Source organism: Thermobia domestica, chromosome 7, assembly GCF_964235325.1.
Source record: "Thermobia domestica chromosome 7, izTheDome1.hap1.1, whole genome shotgun sequence".
Lineage (NCBI taxonomy): Eukaryota > Metazoa > Arthropoda > Insecta > Zygentoma > Lepismatidae > Thermobia > Thermobia domestica.
In genome coordinates, this window is record NC_137460.1 from 242600677 (window position 1) to 242623926 (window position 23250).

Below are 23250 nucleotides of genomic sequence, written 5' to 3' on the forward strand. Positions count from 1 at the left end.
TCCACATCGACTGAAAGTACCCGTTATTTTATGTCAGATCCAGATCCTATGCCTGTCACTCGTTACTTATTCTCAGTTTACCTCAGCCCCATTGGGTGAATTCCGTGAAGATACAGGCCATGGTTGACATTCAGATATTCTTTTACTTTGTTATTATGTTGTATGGTTCAATGTAAAAATGTCCTTTCGGCAGTATCTGAAAACTTCGAAAATATTTTGTATTAACCTAGGAGCAGTGTGTAGTTTAAAACATAGTTCAAATATACCTATATTTATATAAGGCCCATCTTTAATATTTTTCTTTCTTTCAGAATCGGAGTTCTGGAGCTGGAAATGAAGAACCGAATCTTTGGATTGACAGGGAAGTGGAATCTAAAGACAGGTAATACTTGGGGATTAATTTTATTTGAGCACTTCATGTTGAAATGCATAAGATTTGTGCTTGAATACTTCTTCCGTCTCTTCGTCCGTGTAACCTCGTCATATGAAATGCAAAGAAAAGATATTCTCTAATAAACCGATTTCATCTCGTTTTCCTCTACATATGGCGCTTGAGGAACCTGTTTAAAACATGTTTCGAAACCGGGGGCCGCGGTGGCTTAGTGGTAGAGTGTTCACCTCTGATGCATCGGGTTCTTGGTTCGATCCCAGCTCGCGCCAGATTCACTTTGTGGTGGACAAACATAGTGTGCGTGGGTTTTCTCGAGGTTCTTCCGTTTCCTCCTACTTTCTTCATTCCATCATGTCCTTCATTTCTCATTATCACCGTCTTCTTTAGCCTAGCCGGCATTACTGTAGGACGTAAACTCAAAGATTTCATTTCAATTTTACCTCGTTTCGAATCTATGAGCTGTTATGTATTTGTGACATAAAAAAATACTTTTACTTTTGTTTATTTATATTTCTTATTTATTTTTGACGAAAAAGAAAAGAAGTGCGTCAACAAAATATTTCAAAAAGCACTTCATTTGACTATAATTAGGATTTCGAAAAGCTCTTTGGGTCGCGATGGCTCAGTGATAGAGGGTTCATCTCTGGTGCATGGTGTCCTTAGTTCGATACCAGCTCGTGCCAAGTGAGCTTTGTAGTGGACAAACACAGTGTATGTGGGTTTTCTCGAGGTTCTCCCGTTTCCTCCACTTTCTTGACTCCACAATTTCTTTCACTTCTCGTCATCACCACCTCTTTTAGCCTAACCGGCATACCCGTGGGGCGTAAAACTTAAAGATTTCATTTTCATTTTCGAAAAGCTCTTATTACTACGGATTTTTCTGCCCTTTATGTTGAAAATAACAAGTTCCTACAAATGTATTTGGTTAAATAATAATGAAATATTATTATGAATAATAATTTTCAAGTACAGAAAATAAATCTCAGTGTAAAGTATTGATAGATTAATAGATAAATTCAGAGCTTAATTAACATAAAAATTGTATTGGAATAACACACAGAAAAGGCACTGGATTTGGAGAAGGCTAAACCCCATTTTTCCACGTGTTGTTTAGTTATTTGATCAATTAATTTACCATTTTAACAGTGTTTTGATGCTGTATTTCTCAAGCCTGTACTGTTCACCCATCGACTGTGGAAGTTTGAGGAATGAAGTAGCAAAAAAAAAAAAAAAAGTGTCTGTAGTAGCTCAATTGGTGGAGAACTGCCCCACAAGCAGGAGATCCTGGTTCAAATACTTAGGAGTTGATTGATAATACGAGGGTGATTCAAAAAGTAATGCCTCCAAGGTGATGATACCTTTATTTGTGTTTCACAGATAGCACCGATACAGGTATCAGTGGAAAGTTTGTAATGTCAGCTACAAATGCTTTCATCATTTTTCACCATAGTTCCCATTACGGCCAACCCACTAGCACCAACGCGAAACAAGGTTTTTCATGCTGTCGGCGAAGAATTGTGGTGGGTGCTGGCGACACCATTACTGAACTGCTGCTTTCACTTCCGCGTCACAACTGTAGCGTTGGCTCTTAAGGTGATCCTTAAGTTTGGAAAAGAGCCGGAAGTTGCAAGGCGCTAGATCCGGACTATAGGCAGGATGAAGCAGAATGTCAACAACGCTTTGCCAGCAGAAGGAACAATTTTGAAATTTTTGGCTTAGGATAGGACGTGTGGCGGTGCTTCATCGACTGACGCTTAGTTTCTGGATCCTAATGGTGTATCCACGACTCGTCGCCGGCGATGAATGTTCCTGGGCGCACAATCTTCCTCAGTCAGAAATTCAATGGCAGCTCTCTGTTTCAACCGGACGTCACCACTGGATGGCATGGATTGCACCATTACTCTGGAACGAGAAGAGATAGGAAGGTGAAACATGTGACATTATATAGGTTAAACATCAGTGCATCAATGGTAAACAGTTGAGAATGTTTGCAGTACTATTGGCCAAGTAGTGGGTTTGGAGACATTACTTTCTGAATCATCCACGTATATTTATTTCCCTTGTAGTTAAGAGTATAAAATGATTTAAATAATATGGTGAAACTCCAGGTGCTCCTTCGTGATTAAGTAGCTAGGGTACGTGCTTCTGGTGCGCATGGTCCCGGGTTTGATTCGGGGCTTTCTTTGGATTTAAAACCAAGCAATAATTCGGGTCCTACTTCAGACAGTAGGTCTCATCGTATGTAACCTTAGTCCTGAAAAGTAGCGTTAATTAATTAGACAGTGTAAAAACTTCAAGTACCTAATAGGTACCTACTTGCAGAAACCATAGGGCTCATATTCATAAGAAAAGTAGGGGGCTGCGATGGCTTAGTGATAGAGCGTTTACCTCTGGTACATGCGGTCCTTGGTTCGATCCCAGCTCACAAGTGAGTTTTGTAATGGACAAAACCGTGTGCGTGGATTTTGTCGGGATTCTCCCGTTCCGTCCCACTTTCTTCGTTCCACCGTTTCATTGATTTCTCATCATCACCGTCTCCTTTAGCCTAGCCAGCATAACCGTTGAACATAAAACTTAAAGATTTCATTTCATTTTTTTCATTTCATAAGAAAAGTGACTTACCGTGTGCCGTCGTGTTTGTTACTATACATGAATATTTTTTTTCCTCTGGGCAGTCGTAATCACCATTTCTATTACAGCTTCACAAAATCTTTACCTTTACATCCCTTATTGCAGTTGTTTGTAAAGGTATTCGAATACTTAATTTCAGTTTTAGATTACCCGTATTTATTGTCCTTGTATTTACGGTCAATTCGCTTTATGAAAAAAAAAATGTTAAAAAAAAAACTATTGTTCAAATTAATAACTTATGCGAAATTCCACAATATGTTTTTAATTTATTGCTCTATAAGGTGTTAAATGTGTCAGTGAAATTAGTGTTTACAACAGCCATCTGAACACTTGTGCCCTGGCTAGGGAATGTACACCATAAGCCCAAGTAACAGTAGCGTATTTGCCAAGTTTTACACAAACTTTGATGCTGTGTTGTTGCTCAAACTTTTAAACACAACTTCACCCTGCTCCCGCCAAGTTAACTTTGTGGTGGACAAACACCGTGTGCGTGGGTTTTCTCGGGGTTCTCCCGTTTCCCCCCACTTTCTTCATTCCACCATTTCATTCATTCCTCATTATCACCGTCTCCTTTAGCCTAACCGGCATAACGGTGGGACGTAAAACTCAAAATTTCATTCATTTTTTTAAACACAACTTAATTTCACATGCTCTCGACAATTACACAGCCACGCACAAAAACACAAAAGTTCTGTGTACGCACCCCAGAATATGGATTCGATGTGTTTTGTTAAACAGAGTTCACATTTCGAAAGCCCAGGACGACTGACCGTACTTTTTTATGGGCGAAAAACCTGAGCAATTTTGGGTATGGATTCGATGTATTTTGTTATACAGAATCCAAATTTCTGATAATTAAAAGCAGTTAGCCCATCAACCTTCAAGTGTCTTTATACCTCTAGTAAAGAGGGTTTTGTCAAAAAAATAAATAAATAAAAAGTATAGAATGTTACCTACGGCACTCGTGTGGATTTTTGTGACTGGGGACAGTCCTGATGGACAAGGACATTGTTTATTAGTTTGCCATGACGCTTGTGCCTAATATGATCACACAGATTTTGTAACAGGGATCCATAATATCCGCTTTGGAAAATACTCTACCATGACCATCGCACTCTCTGAATCCCAAAGAACATTTTTTGCTAAGAGCTGCCACTAATTTGGCCATCTTTTGGAGTGGGGATGAAGGATGTTCTAATTGCTTGAAACTTTGTTTTAACTCAGGTTGATACTGGTGGATCTGCGTCTCATCTATTATGAATCGAGTTAGGAAGGAGTCTGGATTTGACCGGAAAGTTAAGCTTGATCCTTTGCAATGTTCCACCTAGTCATCTTTTGTTCAGAAGTTTAAAGTTTTGGGTACCGATCTCGGAGATTTTCTAATTCCCATATGCTGAGTGATATTCTCAACGCTTGTAGTCGACAAGCCGACTGTCTCAGCAATGTGCCTGATGCCTAATTGGCAATCATTTGTGACGCTTCCGTGGACTTCATCAATGTTTTTCTGGGTTAGTGCTTTAACGGACCTTCCTGGTAAAGGGTCATCTTCAGTTCCAGTTTTTTCCTCTCCTAAATTTAGCTGCCCATTTCTTCAGTGTAGCGTAAAAAGGGGCATTATCGCCTAATGTACTAACAGTCTTGATGTGTATTATGCAGCGTTAAACCATTCTTATGGAGACATTCAGTAGCAGCTCTTTACCTGCAAAAACACAGAAAAATAGATTAAAAAATGGTATAATATTCAATGAAGGTTTAGTAAATACATCCGAATGTTCTGCTAAGCTTAGAACTTTTGTAACAGCTCTCTTATATACAATTATATAAAGTTTTATTTTTATTAGTTTTACACTAATATTATAAGTTTGGTATGAGGTGCATCCAAAAAGTGAGTTGTGATGGACTGGAAAATGAAAGACAAACATCAGAAGAAATTGATTTTATTACTATGTAGTTAATGATACATCTCTACTTTTCAACATATGCACCATCCTTGTTGAGGCATTTTTCGTAACGCGGCACCAGCTTTTGTACGCTTGCGTCAAAGAAGTCTGCTACCTGGGTAAGTTCTGGATGACGAGGACACCCTATCGGCAGGCAGTCTTTGAATTTGCTCTTAACGGTCTATTTTGCCAGTGCATGGACTGTTGCTTTGTTTCTGGCGCCACGTAGGACACCCATGTTTCGGCTTCAGTGAGATGTATTCAAGGAACTGGTCAGTTTCCTTGTAACGCGGCAGGAAAATCCAAGTAGGCACTAGACGCTTCTTCATGTACCCGTCTGTCAGTTGTTTTGCAACCCATCGTGCATGCATCTTATGGAACTACAGTCGCTGGGTGATGATCTTGTTCAGCAAGGAACAGGAGATCTGTGAAAGTTGACATGAGAGTTCGGACATTGTCAACCGCCAGCCCTGTAGAATTACTTCTACACATTTTCCACTAATTCGGGCGTAACACAGACGATCGGCTACTACGGTGTTCGTCGTGCACATTGGGCAGACCTGCTGTGAATTATCTCGTACCATGTTCTGACATCCGCTTCATACACTTCACACAACTGCCGGTGGATTTCTGACACCGACAGCTTATATGAAAAAACCTGATTATCACGCGTACCCCACATTCGGCGGGAGATTGTATGCGCGCAGCCATTTTTATCGTACCAAAGTTCTGTCACCACTAAAGAATGGAATGCTGGCTCGCCTTGGTTCGATCCCCGACCAAGTAAGTTTGTGGTAGACAACATCATGTTCGTGGGTTTTCTCATGGTACTACCATTTCTTCCTACATTATCATTTCACTAATTCATCCATCATCATTCACTCGCTTAAATCATCTCCTCCTTTAGCTTAACAAGTGTAAACGTGGGACGTTAAACTGAAAGATTTCATTTTTTCTCTCACCATTAATTTCACACAATTTCGCTCGCACCAGGCTATGGCTATGTGTTCTTCCTCCATTCTTACGCAAGCGTGCCCTGCTTTGACTTCTCGTGCCATTTTGGCACTTTCGGGATTTACTTTCTTGACGAGCCTCTGTGTTTGAAATAGGTCCCTGTTTCTATGTAGCTGTTTTATCTCCATCAGTGATATCTGCTAGTAAATTATTCCACCAGAGGGGCCGCGGTGGCTCAGTGGTAGAGCTTTCACCTGTAGTGCGTGGGGTCCTTGGTTCGATCCCAGGTCGCGCCAAGAACTTTGTGGTGGACAAACACCGTGTGCGTGGGTTTTCTCAGGGTTCTCCCGTTTCCTCCCAGTTTCTTCATTTCATTCATTTATCATCATCACCGTCTTCTTTAGCCTAGCCAGCATAATCGTTGGACGTAAAACTTACAAAGATTTCATTTTTTCCCACCAGAAGAGTGAGTAATTGTAAATGAGAATTTAAATTTTTATAAAATGTACTAATTAAAACATATAATAGCTATAATATATGAAATTTCATTGAACAATCTCGCCCTAGAAGCACGCTTCTGCAGTACTTCTACTTCCAATATTTGTCCTTTGATCTTCATTTACTTTTGATTCCCAAATATAGTATTTTTATATAAAAGTCCTCATAGATATTTATCTTAAAATATTTTTATTATTCTCTCTTTTCCAGCTCGAAAGAAAGGAAAGCTAAAAAGAAGGAAAAGAAGCAAAAGAAGGCAGAGGAAGAAAAGCAAAAGAATTCAACAATGATATCAGATCATGCTAGTACAAGTCCTATCCAAGATATGGAAACAATCAAATCCGATAAGACTCAAATGAGCAGTAGTTTTATTGATAATGCTACTAAATATTACTATTACTTGGCTGAAATCGGTTCAAGAAAGTTCGAGGAACTGGAGGTGCTTGTGTCTGGTGTAAGCAGTTCTTCAGCACAAAAAGATATCAACTCTTGTGAAGAATACAACTTACTCTCGTCAGGTCGGAAGAAGATTAAGGAAGAATCCACAATATTACCACATGATCCAAGCTATTTGAAGTCTAGTCAAAATTTTGAAACGAATATTATCGACACTCCAACGAAATACTACTTTTATTTGGCTGAAATTGGCTCAAAAAGGTTTGAGGAGTTGGACGTATTACTATCAGGTATTTCTGTGCATTCACTTGAGAGAAATGCCGAAACTAAGGATAACAAATGTACAATAGTGTCAGATGAAGCAGTTAATGTACCTTCTAACCAAAGTGTTCAACCAGACAATTGTTCCACTGAAACTAAATACCTTCTTCCTGTGTCCAAGGTTGATTCAGAGATCTTAGAGGAGCATGAGGGTCTTGAGGGGCGAAATTCTCTTACTCCATTGTTACAGGGTAATACTACTGAATCTAATCAATACCATCCACACCGTATCGTCCACTTTGATCATTGGGAACAGGTTTCAGTGTTACCACTGCCAAAAGACAAAAGTTATACTATAGCATCAACTATAAAAATTGATGAAACTATGTTAAAAATGGAAGGTAATACTGCGTCACAGGAAATTGATGTGAAATCTTCCGTATCTTCTAGAGAGAGGGGGCCTACCATTTCGGATCCACTGCCCGACGTGTGTTCTCGAGTGTTGCCAGAGGAAACTGAAGTACAAGGTAATCCGTTCATTGACGGAACATCGGACCTTACACCGTCGTTGCCTTTTAACATTCTGTCGCCTTCATTTAAGCAGCTGCTTAAGAACAGTGCATTTGAAGTTCTTAATAAATATGGTTCTTCTGATTCTAGCGAACGTATCAGTAATTGTGCTGTAAGCATTATCGAGGAGAAATTAAAGAGAAACTTATTAGATCATGGAATATCGGCCGCCGTCAAACGGTATTTTTCGTCTTCCCAGTTAGAAAGTTGTTCTAAATCCGAAGTACAAAGAGCTATCGAAGAAACAAGCACGGCATGGAGAAACAGGATTTCAGAAATTGGTATACGTGAGTTATCGCAAGTGCAAGAAAGTGTTCTCTCCGAAGATAGTGAGAATAGTGATGCAACTAATAAATCTAGTCTTCCCGTTTCAAGCCAAGGTTTTGAAAGCTGTGATATTTCGTCTGATGAGCAGTTAGTGCTCGCAGATAATCCTGGTAAAAGTAATGAACTAGTTGGTAGGATTGAAGCATGTGAAAGGAGTGCACAGACGGTTTCGACAGGTCCTATACTGACTAGATCGATGGTACTAGATTTGTAAGGGGTCACATAATTACGAAGAGAGGCAGCTACTGTTTTGTTTTGTTTTAAGTTTATAATACACACGTACCATCCATATCGCAAATTGTAATCGAAGTAATTATTGAACTGGATAGATACTTTAATATGTCGACTGTACGAGATTTGTATCCGTATGATCTCGAAACTAGATAATGTGGGGTTTCGGGTAAAACTCATTTACAGTAGTCTCTATGACGCATATATATAGGGTGTTTCAAAACAACACCGACATCGTTTGGGAGGTGACTCCTGACACCAAGATAAGACAAAAAGTATAGACTAACCTGGGTGCAGAAATCCGTCATTTCGGAATTATAAGCTGCCGAAAACATGAAAAAATGAACTTTAAAGGTCCATAACTCCAATACTATGGAACCTATCTTAGTCGGGTCAAGACTTCACTTAGGTACTACTGTGTGTTCTATCCAAATATTCACGTTTCAGAATCCTGCGCTACTTCCGCAACAACTTTTATAGAGGTAGTTGGTGAGTGCTTCAAATTATATGCCCGTAGCCAAACTCCCTTTGTAAAAATTGTTGCGTGAGTACCTTAGGATCCTGAAACATGTATTTTTGGATAGGGCAAATACTAGTTCCTAAGTGAAGTCTTGACCCGACTACGGTAGGTCCCATAGTATTGGAGCTATGACCCTGTTAAGTTCATTTTTTTTTTTTGCGTTGTTGGCAGCCTATAACTCCGAAATGATTGATTCCAGTACCCAGGTTGGTCTATACTTTTTATCCTATCTTGGTGTCAGGAATCACCTCCCAAACATTGTCGGTGTTGTTTTGAAGCACCCTGTGTATATATATATAACATATATATAAAAAATATTTTAATGTTAAAAAATCGAATATTCTCGCTTGTCCTCTTGAGAGCGCCACGCATTGAGTATCGATAATCGCTATAGTAGTTTACCGAGAGAACAACCCGTTTAGAGTCGGCGAAGGGTAACATTAGCAAATAGCGTATGGCGTCCTGAGAAATCTATTCGTAGAACTGAAATTGAAATACGTAAAGTTCTTCACGTTTTAATTTTTACAGCTGTTGGCTGAAACATCCAGTTGCATGCACAGGCGCCACACTTGTATTCGAAAAACAAAAGTGGCACTTAAATCAGGGCGTAAAATTTCAAAGTCAAACGCACTCACCAATCCAAAAATGATGGTCGCCATTATCTCTCACGTACAGATTATGAGAGGTAAAGTATCATATTTGGCGCACAGAGCATGTTACGAAAATTTAAGGAATCGATGACTTACGTCTTCACTCCAAGGCTACTTCTAGTGTACCGAGACATTTATTGGTAAGAAAATACAATAGACAAAGTACAAATGCAAAATATAAAGCAGGAAGGATTGTTTTTAATATTTTGCGTATTTTCATAAAAGAGTCGGTATTAAATTTGGATCAGCAATGAACGCAATATACAGAAATGGCTATTAATTAGTAATAATAATAATAGTAATAATAAAAATAAAACAAAGAAAAATCATCTATGCCTACACGACGATTTTAGAAGTCATATTCTGCAAAATCTCTTATTTTCATGAAAGGAATAGGAGACCATTTTGAACTTTGAAACAAATGAATTGCGTTTCACATTGTAAAACTACGGTAGAGGTTTTTGTTGCCTTTGGTGCGTAGTGGCTAAGGCTGTCACTTTTGGTGCGAGCAGTCCCGGGTTCGATTCCCGGTGGACACACTCGGTTGGAAAGGTGTAACAGAGTTTTTTCAGGCCTGGCATCCTGAGTGAGGTTTTTCCTGAATTTTCCTCATTCACACCAGGCAAATGACGGGATTGTACCTAACATAAGAGTCTCATGCGGCTTCCTTCCTTCCCCATTCCTTTCTTTCTCTGCAATTTCCCGGGCAGTGTGGTCGCTGAGATACGTCATCCGTCATATGTATGACGGGCTAACATGGCCATACGTGTCGAAAACCTAGGAATGTAATTTCTAACCCTAACTACGGTAGATTTCTAAAATATGGAAATTTAATATTGAAACCAGAAATTGTCGACCTGTTACTCCTCCATACAATACAGGGATAAATTCGGAGATGAAGCATGCTTTTGGAACGCTGTCATTAAAAAAAAATAATAATAAAAAATAAAAATAAATAAATAAAAAATAACTACAGAAATCTAAATTGAATTTGGAAGTTGTGCAGATATTTCTACAGAGAGGAAGTCGGAAATAAAATCTATTCCTGCGACACTGAATTAATATTTGTTTAAAAAGAAAAAAAAGCTTCCCGCTATTAATTGGAATTTTTAATATGTGGCCACTAGTGTTAAAACTGGAAATAGTATATTTGTGCCACTTGCTAGCGGGACAGGGGTCGAGATTCTTTGGACTCGGAACCTGTATCAAAAAGCCATTTGTGGCTGTCTCATATCGTTTTAGCGCAGTGGAGATCAATATTGAAACCGGAAATGGTAGTAAATTCTACCACTTCCGCTATAGCTATATATTACGTTTTTTGTTAAGTGTTGATCACCTTGTAATTCGGTAATGTTTGATTTCTACCATTTCTAGTTTGAATAGAAAGTCAAAAGAAAAAGAAGTTTTGACTCATTCTTAGGACACTGAATCAACGACTGAAAACAGTTTCTCGCTGACTTATCCTTTTTCCTCTGATACCTGTCGAGAGATAGACGGACATAGGCGTTCAATAAGACATTCAGTACTTTCATTACACAAGAAAGATCTAATCACTTAAATGTAAAATCAGCCAATATGGACAGTAATATGTATAAATTGGGCAGTTACTGTTGAACGAAACATGGTCAGCTTGCTTGTTGGAAGCAGTTCCTGTTTTTTTTCTAAGGCAGGTAGAAACAATCAATATCTTTATTATGTTCCGTTATGTCACGAACAATCAAAACAGGTAAAAATGTAATTCGAAGAAAGCAATGCTAAATATGTGAAATCAGTGTTCGAAGTGAAAAAAAAAAAAAAAAAAGCAGAGGCGGTATGTTTTAGTATAATTTTAACTCAACATTCCGGCTATTTAAATATTGTCTTGATCACTGAAAAACCAGAGGCGGTATTGCATACCGTCTCACTTCGACCACTGTGTGAAATCACCATAAAATCAATGCATTAAAAGGAGTGTGTGTGTGTTCCAGTAATTAAGCAATTAAAAGGGATTCATGTAAACAGCTAATGGGGTTCTTAAAATCATGAAAAGTAGAATGAGGTTAGAAGAAACTGTTGATGAACGGTGTGAAAAGAAGTAAGTTTCAATTTGTAACTTTGAATATTATTATTTCTGTTACGTGATCATTGCTAAAAAAATTATTTAATTTCCAAGACTTTTGGGTAATAATGTGCCGGTTAAGACCAATGTAGGTCAACAAATGAAAACATTATGAATTAATATAATCAAATTTATCTGTATTAAGAATTGTTTAATTTTCTGCTAGTGTATTGATCTTGTGTGTCGTACAATAATAACCGAAAATAAATGTAATAATCGTGTCTTGATACTTTATATATTATGTCAAATTGGTATTTTTTCAAAAGTGGAAGGATGTTTTTCGAATAGTGTGGACTTAAATATTTACAGCAAACCATTAAGTGAAATGAATACTATACTTCCCAAAGTGTAGCTCAGTAAAAGGAATTCACCGTAAAACACCATACAAAATGCTTGCAAAACAGTGTCTTAATTGTGTTTGAACACAGAGTGTAACGTCACAATATTCCATTTGATCCAATCCAATAGATCTTGTTCAGGGGATAAAAATAAAAAGGTAATTTTTTAAAAAAATGGAAGTTTTGAAAATTAAATAATTTTATGAAAACAAAATTTTTAAAAATATATTTATCTAATTTTATAGTAACAATAACCTCATTTTAGAATACACACAGTACGACTTATTTTTTTAATATGACATTTTGCAGTTGAGCTCCTTACGACAGCATCTCGAAGAGCTTGGATATTGTCTGGTGTACGAACGGTTCGCACACGGCCTGGAATTTTCCTTTTCATTGCCGAACCAGTTTTCTCGAAATTACGTATCCATGTGTTAAGTACATGTGCTGATGGAACACGATCGTGGCTCACCAAATTAAAATGACGGCGGAATTCTCTCCGTGCCCCCTCCACACTGTCATTGTTCTTGTAAAACGCTTTGATCGCAAAAGCACGTTGCGCACCACTCCAAGCATTCACGATAACAAAATGGCAGGGTGTCGTTGACAAGCTGGAATCAGTGTTACCAAACGCCCACTGTTGCCAACACAACTTTCAAAACTTCCCGTTTCTTTGAATTATCCTGTATTTCAAGGTAAAATTTCTTACATGTGCTATTGGTAAGCGCACAAATTTGGTTCTTGCTTTTTTACATTTTGTCTTTAATCTACTGAAAGTACTTAATTCGATGTAGTAAAATGCTGTAATCTTCAAATTAATAATGGTGTTCGATATGTTCACAAGCAGCAGGTTATAAAACAGGGCGTTTTACCTAACTGCATTTTGTAGTATTACAAGTCATTCAATAATTTCCTCCCTAATTCCGTATTTATGTAAAAATGTTTATTTAAAAAACATTCACTGGAATTTATCGAGAGCTCTTAACTATATCATAAAAATTAGTGATTCGTTACTATGTATATATGATGAAATTCTATATATGATTCATCACAATAAATTTTCATTACAAATATTGTAAAAGAGAGAAAGAATATGCACAGATGCTTACAAAAATACATATTATTTTGTCAGTAAGTACAATGGACAATTTTTCTTAGAAATGAAGGCCTTCGTGTAATTTTATGTACTGCAACAGACCAAACTAAACCATTTGCTCCAAAAGTTCTTCACAGTATGCATTAGTCGGTATGAGTTTTGCTTTCAATTTATTTTTACTTGAAAATGTACTCCAAGCTTTTTTTTTTTTTTTTTTTTTTTTAATTGATAAATATGCGTGGATTACTACTTTGAAACGTAAGAACATCCTACACTGTAATGGGTAATCTTCAACTTGAGTTAGGCTACGGGATTTCTTTGTTTTTCCCCACCACTTTCTTAATGTAAGTGGAAACCGCAGATAATTAACAATAGCGAGAATTTGAAAGTAATCCATAAGTACTTAGAAAATTATGTTAAACTACTAAATAGGTGGTTCCCAAAACCTCTATCTTCGCAGATATTAGCGTAATAGTCTTTCATTAAATGCTTAAATATTCAGGTAATAATATCTTCTAAGTTTTAAATAGCCTGTTTTCCAATTAGTTTCCCATAAATAATATATATATATATATATATATATATATATATATATATATATATATATATATATATATATAAGCATTAAACGACCTGCTTTCCAAATAGTTTTTCAAGAAAAGCCTTAAATATTGTAGGCATTAAACGGCCTGCTTTCCGAATAGTTTTTCTTGAAAAAGTCTTAAATATTATAGGCATTAAATGGTCTGTTTTCCAGTTTTTCATGATAAGCCTTAAATATTGTGGACACTAAACGACCGGCTTTCCAAATAGTTTGATTGTTGAGTTCTTTCGTGGCTATGGGGATAGCGTAGATGCCTTTGGCGTTGGAGACCAGGGGAATCATTCCTTACGACTTTTTGCTAAATTCGGGGGCCGCGGTGGCTCAGTGGTAGGGAGCGTTCACCTCTGGTGCTTGGGGTCCCGGGTTCGATCCCAGCCCCCGCCAAGTGAACTTTGTGGTGGACAAACACCGTGTGCGTGGGTTTTCTCGGGGTTCTCCCGTTTCCTCCCACTTTCTTCATTCCACCATTTCATTCATTACTGATCATCACCGTCTCCTTTAGCCTAACCCGCATAACCGTGGGACGTAAAACTCAAAGATTTTTTTTTTTTTTTTTGCTAAATTCTGCCTACAGCAACGCAACACAAGAATAATATCGTAGTAACTGTTATAGCGACTATTACAATTTTGCATTGCATTGACGCAAACCGTTTTGTCATGCCCACTGGATTCGATCCCCTACTTAAAAAGGTGCTAAATACAGTGGTGCCCCACCCTTATGTCCATGACGCACTCCCCCCCCCCCTCCCCGCAATTCTCTATCCATAGGTATTCTTCCATGAAAAAAAATTTTTTCGATTAATTTTTACCCCCCGTCAAACATATTTATATAGATTTTTAACTCCCCCAAATATTTCAATGACGCAGTTTGCGTCATAGCCCCCCCCTTGTGGGCACCCCTGCTAAATACAAAAACTGAAATCTAAATAGCATTTTGTAAGTACTAGACAACCTATTTTCCAAATATTTTTTCGTAAGAAGCCTTAAAATTAAATATTCAGTTAATAGCACTTCGAAAATATTAAATGTTTTTACTTTCCACATTGTGATATTCTGTATTATTGCGTTATTTACAAAGAAATAGTTGTGAAAAACCATTGAAATGGGCCGTAAGAGACAAATTCTTTCCGAGTTTTTCTTTTCTTTTTCAATTATACAGAAGTAGTAATATGCGATCCTAGTGAAGGGAACTATTGTGTGCTGACTGAGGAAATAGTAGCGAGATTACTACGTTCGTCTAATTGCACACACTCGAAACCTTCACTGCGTGCAGAACTTGAAAAAGGAGCAAAGAATCTGAGATGATGATCGCTTGAAAGAGAAGCCTCATAAAGTTGTAGTGCTGAAAATATGTACAAAATTTTCGGCAATAACAAATGTCAAACATTAAAATTCCATTCACAGAGAACAAAGTCTGAAACAGTCTTTAAGGAATTGAAATTATTCTTAGTGCTGTAAATTGAGAGCGGTATTAAGAATAATGTTTACATATTTTTGTGATTATTTTGTCAGCTGTTTTGTATGTGTATATGGATATCTGTAAAAGTCAAATTTTGGTCACGGTTCATTTCATGTACAAATTGCATTGTGATTTAAGCAATTGTGACTATTTTTAGGTTTAATTTACCAGTGAAAACAGGACTTGGTAAATACTAGTAAAATAATGTCTTGTTTTGAATAATAGTATTATACGTGCTTTATTTATTTATTTAAAAATTTTTCAGCATGTTTTGAAGAGTTAGTTCTTTTTCTTTCAAAACACATTGTGATAAGCAATCATGTATATTAAAAGATGTAAAAATACATGTCACATTAAATGTTTGATTTTCTTTTAATTCTTGGAGCATTCAATAGTTTAAGCCTGTGATAGACCTTTTCTCCTTGTCCATACAGTAGAGACATCTCCACTCAATTTTATAGCCTTTGGTCTCCTATTATAAAGGGCATCTCCAGTGCCCAATTTTCTTGGCCGGGAGTACCAGGGTCGATATGGGTATGTAGAGAACCAGTAGTCTCTGTAGGTCACGAATAGGTTGGTTTCGATGTCGCAAATTGAGGTGTGTTCGAACAGGAGTCGAAAAATCGATCGACGGTCCCAACAGCGTTGTAGTCATTTGTCGGTTCACCATGCGTTATTGGAGAGGCTTCGTAGGTATGGGAACAAAGGGCACTAGTTTCCGAATATGTAAACCCCGATGTCGCATTTGAAATTGCTCCAGTGCCAGGGCCCAAAACAGCCACACTGCTGATCGCTCGCGGCTATTTCGACCCATCCGTCAGCTGAGCTTGATTTGTGTGTATGTGTGTGTGTCAGGGAAGAAACTGAACTGTGCCTCCCGGATAACACACTTCTAGCTACGGGCCTGCTGAATATCACAACTAAGGTGAAGAATGGGTTCCAACTGGAACCAAACCAAGCTTAGCTAACGCATGGGTCCAAATTCCTGAAAGCGATCAGCAGTGTCTGTCGTTTTTGAGCCATGGCACTGAAACAACACGAAATGTGACACCGAGATTTGCATATTCAGAAACTAGCGTGTCTTCACGTTGTTCCCATAGCCCGAGAGGTCTGTCGGTCACCGGAGATACGCGCCCCCCACAATAAATAAACAATATGTGCTTCTGGACCAATTCTCTTCACTTCTTGTGAGGATCCTAATATATCTCTGTGGTTTCATGGGTAGTGTGCGGCACAGAATTACGCAATAGAGTCAGTAGATGAGGATAGACCCAAAGATCTCCACCGGAAGCCTCTCGGGTGGCGCACAGTGACCCGATAAGTGACTACAACACTGTCGGGATCATCGATCGGTTTTTCGTCCCCTGTTCGAGTACATCTCACTTTGCGACGTCGAAACCAACCTACTCGTGACCTACAGAGCCTACTCCTTCGCTGCATACCCATATCGAGCATGGTACTCAACAGTGCATTATGTGGAGATGCCCTTTACACAAGCTATAAGATGCCTTTGCGGATCTCCGGTTGCATACAACTGGTTTGGATGTAGAGCAGATATCAGAAACTTTTCACTGCGTTAGGTAACTTTGAGAAAGACTGGTTATTTTTAATATTTTATCAGGGATTGAAATAAATTAAATTTTAATTTACGTCATGTTTGACAAAATATATTTGTCACGAGAATAAGTGAACAAGTGGATGAATAATTTAGAGAGATAAATAATTATGAACTTGTGAATAGCAATATATCACCAAATGTCATAGAGTAATAAAGTCGAGATGCTTAAGATGTGCGTAAAACTTCGCTCGCATGGGTAATCAGAAAACCTCCGGAAATAAGATCTTTGGGTAGACCAATAAGATGGGAGGATATAAGGTGATTTAGTGTGTTGAATAATGCAGTTCAGAGTGGATTACTATAAAGTAGGAACCAATCAAGGAGGTTTGTTTCTGTGGCAATGAACCTTTGACTTTAACCCGAGGAAGCTCAAGGGGTGCCTCATAGGCACCAGCTGTTGCTCTTAACGCTATCTTCTTTTCTATATAGTATTGTCTTCTACTTTCTATAGTTTTCCTTTCATGGTGTACCTGTTCATTGATAATGCTTAGCATTACAAAAAAGTCAGATAATTTTTCACCCTAACGTAAACGCTCAAGGGGGTGCCTTTGAGACTGCTATAGAAATATGTATATTTTTCATTAATTTGACACTGTTTCTTTTATCATTGACTAAGGATTGAATTGCAAAGAAGTGACCAGCATTTACTATTGAAAAAGAGAAATCAAAATTATCGGGGCGGGTGAAGGAGGCTTCTGTATACAGTAAGAGTGGATTAAAAAAAAAAAAACTAAATAACATAAATTTTGTCTGTTAACCAACTTCCAAGAAATTACTAAAATATAAAAAAAAAGTGCTATAAATTGATAATATGTAATTAAAAGAAAACTCGAAAAAGAACAGGACATAATTCATTACTTATCTATAAAAAATTAAGTGTACGCCAGGAAATCTATATATATGGTCCGGCAAAAAGACATCCCGTATTAGGAGAGGATGTTGTGAGAGTTGTGGAGATACGGTGGCGGAGGGGTATTGATCGATAACGGTATAGGTATCATTTTCAGCAGTCGTAATGGTGGTTCTATGATACTACTCAGTGAGCATTTTGCATTCGGTTCGGACTTTTCCGACATGATTCTGTTCCGGATAGAAAAACTATTCAAGCTTGGATATCAAACTTTAGACATAAATAGGTGTATCAACAGGTTCTCCACTGAAAAAAAAATCGTGAAGCCCACCTCAGACCGTGACAACGTCGGAAAATGGCGCGTGTGACAGCCAACATTTAGCCATCCAACCATCTCAAAAGCGTTCAGCACTTAGACAGGTCGGCCAGGCATTTTTTTCTTGGTGTTTGGAGCTGGCATCCCCAGTGCAGCAGCGCTGCATCAAGTTCCTCGTGAAGGAAGCCCTGAAACCTAATGAAATTTTCAGAAGATTAAGTGCGCAATATGGAGAAGAATAGGGATGCGCTCGAGTCGAGACATGTCTCGAATCTCGACTCGACTCGACTCGAATTCGAGTCGAGACACACTTTGTAAAATTCGAGACGAGTCGAGACAAACTTATTTCTCGACTCGAATTTTCGAGTCGAGACACGAGTCGAGTCGAGACGGCTCTTAAAAATCTCGACTCGACTCGAATGTCTCGAAAATCTTTCTATAATTTTTAATATTATTTTGAAGAAAGTATTCACTCAGAAACAGCCTTGAAACCAATTCCAGGTTTTATTCCTTCAGAAAGGTACAGAACGCATAAAATTAATAGTTAATCTTTAAAGATCAAGATTTAATTTTCAGCTCAATTCAGTTAATTAGAACTAATAGTTAATGTCGTTGTATTTGGTTGTACTGCAAATATAATGATAATAATAATAATAATTGATTATCTAGTTTGTATAAAACTATTATCCGTAGTCTAAATCTAGTTTGTATAAAACTATTGCGATAAAGTGAACTTCATAAATTCTCTGAATGAGCAGTTGGTAGTCTATAGTAATTTAGCATAGTTATAATTATTGTGTTTTCGTTCCCATGAACGCAATAGGGTTACGTAACTTCTGGATTATTCGCTTGCCCAACTATTCTGAGACTTTAATATGTTGCAGCATATCACGAGCTACGGATAATATATAATGTAACATTTGTTGTAAATCACATATTATGATACGAGACTATTTTACATAGTATATCTTATCTAATATAAATAAAATAAAGAGTTTGTTTGTGTGTTTGTCTGTCTGTCTGTGTGCGACCTGGGGACCAGACGAGTGGACCGAGAGTTCCCAAAATTTGGTCACGGGTACCTTAGTCCAGGCCCCAGATCAAGACGAAGCGTTTTTTTTTTTTAATTTCGAACCAGGGGGGTCTCGGGGGAGACGTTTACTGGGACCGACCTGGGGACCAGACAAGTTGAGCGAGAGTTACGAAATTTTGGTCACGGATACCTTGGTCCAGGTCCCAGTCTAAGGCGAAGCGTTTTTGCCAAAATTGGAACCAGGGGGGCGTTTAGCGAGACATGTAGTAAAAGTAATCCAAATTGACCGACATTAGTGTCAAATCCATAGTTTTCACGGTCGCTGAGATCAATGGTGACACTTCCATCAACGATGACTTGCAAATTCAGCTACTACTGTATGCGGGCCGGGTGTCAGCGGGTGAGGAATACCGAGACATGTATAAATAGCCCATATTGATTGATACTAGTGTCAAATCCATAGTTTTCGCGGTCACTGAAATGAATGGTGATACTTCCACAGGTGTTGACTTCCAAATACAGCCCCCATGCGAAGAATGGGTATATTAAGCTAGTATTACAATAAATGGACTGCTTGGATGCCAAGAACTAGTACAGATAAGTACCATTTACTTCTATGAATAGGTATTTTTTAAAAGGATTTTTGTAAACACTAAGTTATAAAACAATGAACTACATACAGTAGTTATGGTTTTGGTTCCCAACATAAAAGAAATATGGATTGTTCATGAGATATTGAACTTCAACTTTCACTCCTGGAAAATTTCAATTTTGGAGTTAGGCCACTTGGCATCAAAGCAGTTCACTGTAAGATAAATACATTCCGCACATTAGTAACATAGTTGTTCAGGGGCCTTCGATTTCCATCCTCTCAAATGAAAGCTGAACGATTGCTTGATACATGGAGAAATAGGAGGAGAAATAGTGTATTAAGCTTTCGAGCTTTGGTGCGTATCCGTATTTACACTCTGATATAACTTTAAGTTCACACTCAAATCGAGCTAATTGTTTAATGCATTTCGAAAGCTTTTGTTTTTATGCAGCTCATTAAGGAAAATCTATTTCATAATCGTAACATTTATGTACTAAGAAACTATGAACGTAAAGTGGACTCGACCTAGCCCCGTGGCCGCTGTGACTCAGTGGCACAGCTCTCACCCTTGATGTGTGAGGACTCTGATTCTGTGTGTGTGTGTGTGAACTCCGCGGCTAGTGTACGCGTCTTTGCCGTGGAAGACTCGGGTTCAATTCCCGGCGCGAGCTCATGTAGTTCGGATTCCACGTTAATCAATAGGTCTACATTTCATATATCCTCGCTGCTGAAAGAGACGATAAAGTCAAAATCAACTCAACAATATATATGTGTGTGTGCTTATGTGAATTTCCTCGTGGCTGTATGGTTAACACATACGCCTTGATCGCGGGAGACTCTGGTTCGATTTACGGTGGAAGCTCATTAAGTTGTTACCGGTATCCCACTTTAAACTGTAGATCCATGCCTCATATAACCATAGATATAATATATATGCCTTTGATACACTTATTTTCCGACTTGGAAGCCATCGAAAAGTCCCGTAGACCAAAAATGAGAAACATGGGTACAGAGTAAAACAGCCATAGAAATTTAAGCTTTTTAGGCTAACTTAATCCTTACATATAATGCAACTAGCTTGGCCAAGTTATAATGGAGGAACTGCTATCATTGCAACACTCTGAGAATAGAAAATGTTCGTCAGGTATTACTATCCCCCCCTCTCCTGCAGAATGAAAACCCTGACTAAAACTCAATATATATATATATATATATATATATATATATATATATATATAAAACTATTTTGTGTAATGTAACAAACAGTGGCGGATAGTATTCATGTTTCCTTGCAGAGGTCCTTACGAGGGTTCGCTTCCATCTTCCTCTCCCCAAGAACTAAAATAAATTAAAAAATTGCTATTACTTGTAATCTTGTACAAAGGACGCAATTAAAGTCCCAGTGTAACACCCCTTCACATTTAGATTTTTCCCCTGGAAGAAAACCAATTACAGTAAAACCTGTCTTCAACGGACCCTTTATTAAACGGAAAACTGTCTTAAACGGAAATATTTCACGGTCCCATGAATTTTGGAGAACAAAACGTGTAAAAGTCCCTTCATTAAGCGGAAACTGTGTTACGTGGACAACGGAAAGAAAAATAAACAATTAACGGAAAATTCTGAGTTCCGGACTACAGCGTTTAGACATTCTCTGAGACATATGCATTACACTGTCTGCGGGACAGTGTTGACCTTCCCCAACCACTACTCATATTCACCCCCACAAATTGTCCTTAATCCCCGCAACTTAATCAAGAATCATACGGAATGTCGGAAAGAAGAAAACGAAATAGAGGAAGAAGAGTAATACGATACCGAGTTCGAAGAAGAGTGTAGAATAAATACATATCAAGATGCTCTCAGAAGTTTAAAGGAACTGCAAAAATTTTGCCTTACGGAAAAATGATTCTGATTCACTTAGTATAATTTCTCAGGCTATGCGGAAAGTCAAGCAGCCAAGCAGCAATGTACACAGATAACCCTGCTTGACTATTATAAAGAAAACGTGTGCATAGTATATTTTGTATTCATTTTAATTTTTTGTGTATTTATTCGTAGAAGAAAGAAGTACTGTAATCGAACAATGTACATACAGCAATATATTTTCTCACTATGCCCCTTTATAAGCATGTATTAAAAAAAAGAAAGAAAGGATAGGTCTACCTCCACTAAGCGGAAACCTGACTTTAACGGAAATTTTTGCAAGTCACGCTCGATTCCGCTAAAGACAGGTTTCACTGTATTATTGTTTCTTGATTTATCAGTCTCACCTACATAAACATACGAATAGAATTACAGGATAGGACATGTTTAGATTGCTTGCACTTGACATCTAACTATATTTCTCATCAAATGTGTCACAGATGAAAATTTCCGTTTGTACTGCCTCTGTTTTCTGGTACATATGTTTCATTTATGTTATGTTGCTAAAGTTCGTTAGGAAACAAGTACAGACTGCGCCTGTGTGCCTGACAAAACGTAAATGTACTGGTTAATTATTTCTTCACTTTCTTCCAGGAAAAAAAGTAACCCATCTCATGTCGGCTAACAAAAGGAGGTAGCGGACCAAAGATAGCCGTTGTTTACCTAAGGTCGTTACACAGCAGGGGTTTCATTCAGTCAGAGGGAAAAGAAAAAATATTTTAAGGTTTCTACATTTGTTTTGAACTGTAATGTACTTCTTCCTTTTATTTTAAGAACCATTTCCTTCTCATTTGTCTGCATCAGAAAAAACTGCAAAAAAATCACTAGAATGTGCCTATTTACCAAAAGTACTTACTAGATCACTAGTTCAATAGTAAAATCACTAAACCTAGTACGAAATCATAAATGTGGCATCCCTGGGTTGGAGCGAAAGTAATGGTTGGAGTAAAAACTAGTCCGTATTTCTACTGCGTTCTGTTTTTGAACATTCACAGAAATGTTCAAAAATAAATTCAAGAAGTAAAACACGATCCTACAAAAGACTGTTTACTTGCTCACTGGTTTTCGTATTGTGAACTGAAACTCAAGTGCGCAGTCATGTTGAATACTTCTGTCCCTTTCTACTTTACAACTTGAGGTGGGATGAGGGTCAGGATAGATCTAGTGATATACCGCTAAAGGAAGTGCTTCAGTACAGAGTCGGAAGCGGTATGTATTGTTTATACTGCTTACAACGTTACCCCCCACATAAAATATAAATTCACCCTTTCTCCCTTCCCTTTTTCGAATACAATGAACCGACTCTTTTGCTGAAGAAAGATGCTAAAAGAAAATTGAAACATCTGTGTCTAAACTTTCTTTGAAGCGCAGTCTTTTGTATTTGTAAGGTTTTGCGAGTGTTTTCGAGATAGCCAAATGTTTTACCAAGGACTCCTGCTGCGAACTGACCGTGAGTAAACACCCGATCTCGCTGTGCTCAATTTCTCTCGCACACGTGAAATGGGTTTGATGTTTCCAAAACAAATAGGAAGTTGCCTTGTGCTTTTGCATTTCTGCACGCACACAGGTACCATTGTTGTTTTAATGATCAGAAGAAATATCAAAACCATCCGATATATATGATACGAAACAGCTAACAGAGGGAGGCAAAGATAAAAGTAGGCCTATACCAAGTTTTCCGCGTGGTACCATTACGGAGAATAAATATTTGATAAAGTCTCGTAGATGCGCTTAAACCTATTCCATCTGTCCTTATAACTTTTCTGGTCTCATCAATTTCTCAGGAGAATACGTACAACATACGTCCAAATTCCATATGAGTAAACTCATTAAGAACACCAACTGATATCAATAAACAGGAAAGAAAACAATACTTTATACTTCTATCATTTGGTACACATCTCTATGAAGCACAGCTTGTTTCTTTTCGAAATAGCTCCTTCGTGTCACA

The 23250-nt window shown here is 37.9% G+C and overlaps 1 protein-coding gene and 1 non-coding gene across 4 annotated transcripts in view; both read left to right on the top strand.

The window, feature by feature from the left end:
• The window catches only part of LOC145690793 (uncharacterized), an 89623-nt gene extending 76101 nt beyond the window's left edge, over positions 1–13522 (top strand). For all 3 annotated transcript variants that reach the window (XM_081766072.1, XM_081766071.1, XM_081766074.1), the window contains exons 6-7: positions 312–382; positions 6625–13522. In XM_081766072.1, the coding sequence (XP_081622198.1) occupies positions 312–382; positions 6625–8182 (1629 nt within the window). In that variant the 3' untranslated portion in view covers positions 8183–13522. The remainder of the gene's footprint in view (positions 1–311; positions 383–6624) is intronic.
• Positions 6140–6212, top strand: TRNAY-GUA (transfer RNA tyrosine (anticodon GUA)). Its single transcript has one exon. It is a non-coding gene; the product is annotated as a tRNA-Tyr (tRNA).
• Positions 13523–23250: the final 9728 nt, after the last annotated feature.